General features: G+C 32.2%; 1 protein-coding gene across 6 annotated transcripts in view; it reads right to left on the bottom strand.

The window, feature by feature from the left end:
* Nucleotides 1-1,364: 1,364 nt before the first annotated feature.
* Nucleotides 1,365-9,973, bottom strand: part of LOC107448889 (ras-specific guanine nucleotide-releasing factor 2-like) — a 331,467-nt gene continuing 322,858 nt past the window's right edge. For all 6 annotated transcript variants that reach the window (XM_071184120.1, XM_043043791.2, XM_071184123.1 and 3 more), the window contains exons 29-31: nt 7,821-7,938; nt 6,303-6,371; nt 1,365-2,579 (exon numbers count right to left, since the gene is read on the bottom strand). In XM_071184120.1, the coding sequence (XP_071040221.1) occupies nt 2,409-2,579; nt 6,303-6,371; nt 7,821-7,938 (358 nt within the window). In that variant the 3' untranslated portion in view covers nt 1,365-2,408. The remainder of the gene's footprint in view (nt 2,580-6,302; nt 6,372-7,820; nt 7,939-9,973) is intronic.

Below are 9,973 nucleotides of genomic sequence, written 5' to 3'. Positions count from 1 at the left end.
ATACATTGAAAAAATTATATGGCCTCCTCGGTCACCAGACCTGTCATGTCTGGATTTCTAGGGTCATATGAAAACACTGGTTTATGACACCCCTTTTGACAATGCTGAGGAGCTGGTTGCTGGAATCTCAGTAGCTGCCGGAGAAATTCGAGATATGCCTGGAGTATAGCAGAATGTTCGAATGTCCATACGCCGAGATGTGTGGTGTACATTGTAGACAGTGGCAGAAACTTCGAACACTTACTTTGACCCATGTACCATATAATTTTTTCAATGTATTAAAACGATTTTTCACTTACGGTCTCTTTTCTTTATGGTGCTTCTGTGTACATCACCGCTTCAGGAAAGCATTTCCGACCCAGGATTGCTATATGATTTCGAGCCATCAGGATGCACCCTGCCCCTCTTAGGAGTTCTGAAACGTTAAACTGAGACACCCTGTACGGCGGAAAAAATACATTTAACGAATACTGTCGTTGTTAGAACGTATTTTTGCAGATCATTCACGGTACAGCAAATATTACTTTTTACTACTAGACTCCACACTGTGTCATTTGAACGTAAGTTTGCCACACTACCTATATTTGCCTTTCTCTCATGTCGACCTGTCAAGGAACGACATTCAATGTCTGGCCCAGAACTGAATGAAACTCGAAGTTGATTAAAATTACGAGCTTTGTCTGAGTCTGTCTCATCTCAAGTACAAATCAGCTGATGGTAATGCTACAGACTGTACCTAGAGTATTTTTGTAAGATGCATGTAGAATATAAGAATTTTTCATCGGTTGCACTAACAATGAAATGAGGATCCTTTGCTGGTTACATAGAGGATTCTAGGCGTGGAAGGTGTGCAAGAACGTCATCCGTAAAAGCTTTCTGCAGTGAATAATAAACCACGTATAGCACACGGGCGTTGACGCAAATTACCCGTTTTTATTCTAAGAGGTGAACTCTAGTGCTTTAAGAAATGTGTTTAGACCATTGGCTGCTTGGTGCTTTGTGTTTGTCCAATTGGATTCTATCATCCCATTACGCATGCGTCACAGGTTTAGGTACAAATTTGCGTTTTCCATTAATGTAAATTACAGAGAGATTTCCTGCATTCTTAGCATCTCACCATGCATCTTCCACAGAAGCTCTGCAGAGGATGTTTTGTGGTTACTGCACTGCCTACGCAAGTGAGCGTACGTAATGATACATGAGAGTGCATTATCTCTCTAATAACAAGGTTCATTTTAGCTAATACACTCCTTTAAAAAAAATCTACTTTTATTTTAAGGAGAAACGGTACACACGCTTCGGGAATCTTATTTTTTCTATTTAAATACCTTTTACATTAATTTCTCCTTTTACGTCAATTTCTCTTTTTAATTTACTCTTTGTTAAATTGGATTTAAAGAATTCCCTAAACAAAAACAATTTTTCAATTTTCTCCTTTTTATGCGTTTTTCGCACGAGGAAAATCTTTTCAAGTATAATTATTTTATTTAATGGAAATGATGTTTTGAAAGATATTGCACTACCTCGTTTATTTTTGAAATGATTAGTTTAGTAATTAAAAATAACTTACTCGTATCATGATTATACTTTCATAACATTTACCGTATCATTTTAGCGAGCGGTTAACGCTCAATGAAATAAAGAAAATTAATAAACCATTCAAACATATATATGAGATTTTTCAGAAGACATAGGAAGGTACTGACGTATTTAATATATATATGTACAACATATCTGACTTGATATCAGATAGTAGATATAGCACTATATTACATAGAGTATTCAGTCATATTGGGAAAGCTTCAAGGATATGACTTTTTCAGGTTAACAGCTCTGTTGTAATTTCTCGAAACTGATACTTTTCATTGACACATAGTTAACATATATACTCTGAACAGCTTACAGTAATACCAGAACCAAAGTTTTCGCAATGATACTTCAAATTTAAACTTCAAGGTGAGTTCTCTGCACATAACAACCAAAAATATGTTCTAGAACCTTCAGATCATGCCAGACACAAAATAACGAAGAAATTCAAACAGGTAATGAAATTAGTACATTGATGTAACAATTAAAAAAATCCACTTGGGCTTTTTTTTAAAAAAAAAGAACAAAAACAATAAACGCCCTACCTTCTTCTAGTTTTAACTGTAACCTTCTTTGTCATCTACAGACGAATCTCCTCTGGCAGGTCATCTCCACCCCTTGGTCAGAGTCCAAACTTTTTGACACATTTAAAAACTCCAAAAGGGATGATATACGAAGGCAATTTTTTTTCTCCAGGGAATGCTGATATTAAATATCACGTGAATAAAGCGGGTTTTCAATATCTGACTTCTCTTTTTTGTATATTTTTCTTTTTAACGTGAGAGGGAAGGATGAGTGAGAATTAATTGGGTGAGAACTGCTCACGACCCTTGTCCACCAGTGGCCGTTGATGAAGAGAACCCCATGAATCCAGTTCCAGGCGTCGTAATTTTGGTGCTCAGTCGTGACAATCTAGGTTCCAGGCAAAGTGACAACTGATAAAGCTCTTCATCAGGCATTAAACGACTAGGGTCCAGAAGATAGTGCGTGACCTGGGACAAGAAATATTCAAAATCAGTTCCGTTTAATTTGTGATAGGGGTGCGCCAAGGGCATATTTTCATGTTTCAAAATGAGTAGCAAAGTTACTACAGCTAGTGCTAATATTACTACTAGCAAAATTAGGGTTTATGCAAGCTTTTATTTAAAGCGCCATCGCAATACATTATGTGATGCAGAGAATTCAAAATAATCATTGTTGTGTGACTGATTGCAGTAAAATGATCACTGAATGATAGGTAGGTACTTTATTTAAGTCGCACTAGCTCTGCGCAATCAGCTATCGGCGACGATCAGGGAAACATTCCTGAGGATGATCCGAAGACATGACATCACAAATTTGATCCTCCGCAAAGGGGATGGCTCCTCCGCTTGGGTTACCCGACGACCTGCGCGGGAGGTCGAGTAATTTACGGTAGAACAGTTTAACAAATAGCGAATATTAAAATATTTATACTGGCATGAAAGTTTAAATATTTAAAAGCTCCATTGCTTGCTCGTCGGTAGTAATAATATCGTGCTTAAATAATTGAGATTTTAACTGCAACAATTGTTGAGAAAACGATTAAAAAACGACGTTATTTTAGGACGGCATAGTGATATCAGAAAGTGATTATTTAAATTCAAAATTCTCTTGTGTAAATAACATTGTATTAAAAATACCGTAATTTAGATCATGTAAAGATGCCGTAAAAACGAAAAGTAGCTTAAATAAATGCTAAGAAAATGATCAAATAATAACGTGACTTAATAGGAATTAAAAAAAGGAAAAATAGTAATTAACGGATGACTAGGATGATCCGTTAAAGTGTCCAGGTGATCTGTAGTTTAACTGATTACTACACTTTAGAGGTGACAGATACATCGAATATTTATTACTACCCTCATTGCACAAATGTTTAAAAAACCATTTCTTAAACATAACTTTTGTAACATTTAAAATTACTGAAAATTGAAATATTATTTTTCAGTCTATAAAAACTGTACTAATATCAATTTATAACATGAATCGAATCTTCTTATCAAACCTTTAACCTTGAAAATTTCCTCAAAACACCGTAAATGAAATTATTCTTTGTTTATTTCAAATACTGCTACCTATTTGTTAAAGAAATATTACTTATTTTTTCAACAATGAAAACAGCCGTTTAAGTAACTAACATTTATTAGATACATAATGTATTCAAGAGGACCCTTTTGACATATAGTTCGAATCTTTTTGTTGCCAAACTATATTCTGATTTCTCCATTCAAATCAGAATAAAGTATTTGAAAAAGTATCGGATTCACTATAGATGGTGCATAATATATGGCGCCCTCTATTTATTAAAAAGCTAACAAATACAGTAATGACTAATAACAAGAACGTTTTGTCTTGAATTTTTAGTTTGCTTTGTCAAGAAGACAGAAAAACAGATATGTTTCTTACAGATATATAAATGATTTAATGCGAATTCAATATATATATTAACCCATATCAAATAATGAACCAAAATTACTTCGTATTCGAAGTAATTTCGGTTATAACTATGATTAAATGATTCCTTCAATATTAAACGTTGAATTGTAATAAAAGTTTGCATGTTTATAACAAAGCTAAAAATTTTTAAGCTAGATTATTTTTGAGCCGTTTTTAAAAAAATAATAATTTGAAAAAGAAGCTCAAACATTTCACAGTTCAAATCTCGCAATAGCTTCATTTAAAATTTTATCGCTGAAACATTTTAAATAATACATTGTACAGAAGCATTTTGGATAACATATTGCTCAGAAACTTTTTGGATAATAAATTTCAATATCGCCTCCAAATTAACGTATTTATATGCCGATGAATGAAACAATGAGTATGAAGAGTGTAATTGAGAAAACACAGTACAATAAAACGTTTATACATCATATAATGCTAGTATTCATATGCTTTTGATACATAAATGCCAAATAAACTAGATTCAATAATATATGTAACTTGCGGGGATCTTCCCCTGCTGGCTGAAACTTCCTAATTGCTATGCAATCTTAACTGCTATGCAATTTAGATTGCATCTAATGCTAATGCGCACATGATCCTAATTGCTATGCATTCTTATATGGTCTGCTTTGAAAACCATGGTAGCTTCGCTCGCTACTAAGTTACATCCATTTGAAATGTGTTCGTGCGTAAAATCTTAAAGATTTTAATAAATAATTTAAATTCTTAAAACTAATTCCACCATTAAAAATTAAATATTTTAGGAAATAATAAGTTATTGAAACAAATTAAATTGAAATAAATGGCATGCAATAGAAAAACCTGAAGAAACGAAACAATAATTATGCTTTTTAAAAAACAGCATGAATGACGGCACGTTTTGCGCCTTCCAATATTACGTCTTTCATAACTGTCATCAGTGCTTTCTTTTGCTTTTCGAGCACGTCTGTTTTATGACCCTTAAAAAGCGTAACAGCACGATTCATACTTTTTTCATTAAAAAACACTAACAATGAATAAAGTTATTATTATTGAATCCGCATTAATGAAATTAAAATATAATATAGACAGAACACTTTGTTTGCTGATATTCTATATATGATATTCTTTGTTTCGTTTATGTATGATATTCTATGATATTCTTTGTTTGCTATAAAATATAATATAGAACACTTTGTTTGCACTATTCACTTATAAACTTTCAACTCTTCCTCGTGAATCTTTTTTACTTGTTTTAGCTTTTCGTTATCTTTCCTATCGTTCCTTTTCGTTATCTATTATCGTTTTTAAATAGTGCATTAATTACGAGAAAAAATTAGTGGGCAAAGCGGCTTGCAAAAGCTAAGTAATACAGAGATTTTGCACTTTTACGTTATCTTTCGTACACTCCTGTTCATAAGATTGAAGCAACTGCGCATGCTCGTGTTTATTTTAGATACTACATATCTTTACGTAATGTTGACTTGATTTACGCTACAAGAACAAAGCTACAAGCACTCTATTTATAGCTGATAAATGTTGTTTTCTGTCTAAATCTACCTTCGAACTAAAAACATAGACGTGGAATGCAAATTTAAAGAAGTGCATTGATGAAATTGAGAAGGGAATCGTGCAGTCTTACAACAACTAGTTTATTCAATAAAAAAATAATTTTATTTACTTTTTGTTTAACACTATGGTAGTCTAATTGAGGTAGTTTCTTAAGAAATTAGATATATTTTTGCTATTTTAAAATTTTAAGTAATATTTATTTTAATTATACAATTCAGTTAAAAGAAATTATATATTCAATAGAAATTATATAATCAATAGAAGTTCAATAATATTTTTTTAAATATTGCTATTAATAATAATGATAAGCTTCATTCTTTATCACTGAATTCATCAAAGTTTATAGTCTACCAAATTGTTCTGCTCACAGAACCGCATTTTTCTGCAGAGCAAGGCATGTTGTATTGTATGCCGCAGCTTTAAAGATATAGTCTACGTCCATTATAAATGTTTGTTTTGATTTTGTGGTCAAAGTTAAAATGATATTTCACTAAGTTAGCGTTTTTAAATAAACGGATTTTTTCAAAATCTTTTATTTTCACTCACGTAAGTTTGAATTTTTTTCACGGGCGCAAGCGCAGTTCACCAGAACTGACGCATGCGCACTAGAAGAATGCAAGCGCAATTACTTGAAATCTTACGTAAGGAAGCTAACGTCAATTTGCGAAATCTCTCTAATAAAATATTTTTTTACTTACTTTTGGACTCATTTCTATTTTGTATGGTGTTTGTTGGAAGTGCCGAATTTCTCGGATAACATGAGCAATCTAAATAAAAAATATTAAAAAAAAATCATTAATAAAACTAAATAGGCTATTAGGGATAAACGTGAGAGGTTTGACTAACTTTTAAAATATATTTTTCTATTGTCTGTAAGCATAATAAAATTTCAAAGTTGAGATAATATAATAGATTTGAATGTTTGTCACCTACTATAGTCTTTGTAAATGCAATATGCATTTCAAAGTCATGTAAATTGCCCCTTCTCTTCACTTGACCCCTCCCCGTTACCATGGTATACACAAATATTGCTTTATCTCGTGTTTCAGTGAGAAGTTGGAATAAGAAACAAGAAGTTGATACTCCGGCTACAGCTAGAAAGCTTATACTCGTACACTGTTAGAAATTACTTGGAAAAAAATTGTTAAATAGCAATTTGTTTAATTGTTAGTTTACACAGTTAAAAAAACAGTTAAATAACCATAAATGAGAACCGTTTATTAACTGCTTTTACCTAATACGGTTATAAACCAGAAATTAACAGCTAGACCCACCTATTGAAACTACATTGTTGACAGATTAGTAGCTAGTAAAACAATTACAATAAAAAGTTGCATTTATTTAGGTTAAAAAAATAATATAAAATTAAAAACTTGAACAGAAACAGTTTCCGAATTTTTAACGAAATTAAAAAGCTCATAATAATGATAATTAACACTCCCATAATAATGATAAAATTTTATCTAATCACCGACGTTTAAAGAGCTTTTTCTTTTGGATTTGCTGATATCAGTGTTCATTTTCATAACTTCCTAATTTTGAATCCAATCTAAGTGGCAAAAAAACTCCTGAGTCAAACATTGGGAAAATCTCACCTTCATGGAGTTCTTTTTGATGAAACTAACCCACATTTTCGATACAATTAAAGGAAAACCTCAAAAAAACATTCAATGGTTATCTCAACAAAGTGAGGATTCTAACTTCTTATTCCACTTTTAATGGAAATAGTTTTCGTAATTACTGTTGTGGGTATGTTCCGAGCCCAATTTAAGAATTGATCAGTCATTCTCGGGACTTGTACCTAGGTTGCCTCATTAGGAGCTGAGTTCCACATTGCTTGAGCTCACCTGGCTCTCTTAGATGGTTTAGCAGTAGTGATACATACTGGACTTAATTGTTAACTGTGGTGAACATTATGAGTAGAATACTAATTTAATACTAATGTCAGCATATCCTGCTCTCCAAAATCAGTTACCGTTGCACTCGTTGCTTAAAAATAATTTTCTTAAAGAAGAATCTAGCATAAAATACTAAAAAATGACCTTCTAAATTTGTCATTTAATTCATTAAAAACTATAAACGAAATGTAAAAACAACCTATGTCCAACAATTAATAAGCATTCCAGAAAATGCAAGCAAGCAAAGCACTGTTGTAAAGCGATGTTATTTGAAAGTTGCGAATGCCTTAATTTTTTAAATTTCTGAAATTTACTTACCATTCTCATTTTTGAAAAATTGAGCAATCCTTCATCGGTAAAATTTGGTGTACCTTCTTCAATAAAGGATAGATCTGTTAAATACATACCCAAATAAGGTATGCAAGGAGGATCACATCTAAATAAATCACAGAACATTAGAGGAAGTCAAACAATTAAGGTAAGCAATTTTACTAAATACTATTTTCAAATTTCAGTTTCTGTAAGGCACATTCAAATAATCGGACAAGGAAATGGGATTATAAGATTTTTTCCATTGAAAAACAATTGCTAAAAACTTTAACAAGTTTATTCCACTGGGAAATGTAGTTCAAGAGAAAGAAGTAAGTCGATGGCAGATTCACAACCTCGTCCATTCTTGTAATTTTTTGCCAGATGGAAATCAACACCCACGAATGTCTTACTTAATGTTCCAATGTAATTGCTAAAGTATGTAACAAATTTATGGCAATGGGAGATAGGGTGATTAATTCAGGTCTTGAAGAAGTAAATCGAAGGCAGATTCACAACCTCGTCCACTATTGTAATTTTTTGCCCGTTTGAAACCAACGCCCACGAATGTCTTGCTTAAGGTCGCAAAGTAATTGCCAAAGACTTTAACAAGTTCATTCTTCTGCGAAATGCAATTCCAGTTTTGTAGAAGAAGTAAATCGATGGCAGATTTACAGCATCGTCCGCTCTTGCATTTCATTACCCGATTGAAACCAAATCTTACGAATGTATTACTCAAGGTCACAAAGTAATTGCTAAAATCTATAACAAATTTATGCCACTGGGAGATGGAATAATCAATTCAGGTCTTAAAGAAGAATTAGGTTGACGTCAAATTCACAACCTAGTTGCCCGAATGAAAACAACTTCCAAGAATGCTTAACTAAAGGTCTCAAAAAGTGTGGAAGTCATAAAAAGAAAAATCTGGACTATACGGATGATGTAAAAGTGTTTCCCAGTCAGATCTGTAAATCTCATCCCTCATCAATTAACCGTATGGGGACGATCATTATCTTGCAAAAGGATAATCCTGACAGTATTCCCCAGCAATTTGATTTTATGACGAATTTCAGCATCGTTCAATGACTGTACACACTTTCTAGGAACATGCAGTGTTTGCCGTACGAAACGATCTAACGACAGTAACGACAAATTTCGTATGTTCCAACACTTTCAGCTACCGAGAATTAGACAACGCCTAGTTCTTCTCTTCTTTACTTGACTCTATTTCCACAGTAGAATGAACATACTTTAACTATGCTAAACTCCAGAACAATGAAGAAAAGATTGTGTTGACCTATCTTGCTTTCATTATCCAAATTTCCTATAGTAAAGATGGTTGTATCTACATGAAACAACAGTGTTGCCAATTTTGGCTAAGAATATTTCTTATGAGTGAGTGTTCACGTTCGTTTTTATTTGATTTGAGTCACACTTACAGTTTATGTTTTAATAATTAATATTCGTGCGGGATCATAATACCGTATAGCAGAGTAAATTCTTCAGATAATCACCTTATGCATTAGCGAAATATCACAAAGTATTTGAAATATTAAGTATTTATTAAGTACTAGGAGATTCTGTAAGTTGTTAGTCTGACTCACCATTCTTCACAGTTGTTTTGCAATCATTTTTGATTATTACCCATCTACAAATTTTTAAACCAGAGTCAAAATTTATACCTTAAGAAAAGATTACATAAGTTCTATTAATTTGTATTAATTGGTATGAATCCAAAGATTGGTAGATTCACGTGATAAAAGTGTAAATCATAAATTTTTGTCACTATTATTGTAGTAACAATTTACTGTATTATAAAGTTTCAATGTATTAGTGAAAATAAAGTAAAATTTGCGAAAGTAAAGTGTTATTTTCATTCATTAGGTTGTTTTTATTGAAAAGCAGATTGTCCTTATCTGTCAAACCTTATCTTCACTATCTTTACTGATAGTCTTTCACTATCTGTCAAACCTTATCTTAGAATGTCTTTTGATAAGTAAATAAGTTTATTTTTCATCAGGCTTTAACGTTAATATTTATATACGCCCAATCAGGTGATATTTTTCAAAAATAAAACAAGTCACGAGTTCCTCACATGAGAAAAGTGCAGTTTATAAAAAATTTTACTGAAAGTAAAGTATAATTGAAGCTGCCAATGCTAA

Source organism: Parasteatoda tepidariorum, chromosome 8 (genome assembly GCF_043381705.1).
Source record: "Parasteatoda tepidariorum isolate YZ-2023 chromosome 8, CAS_Ptep_4.0, whole genome shotgun sequence".
NCBI classification, from domain to species: Eukaryota; Metazoa; Arthropoda; class Arachnida; order Araneae; family Theridiidae; genus Parasteatoda; species Parasteatoda tepidariorum.
This window is presented reverse-complemented; position numbering and strand designations above follow the sequence as displayed.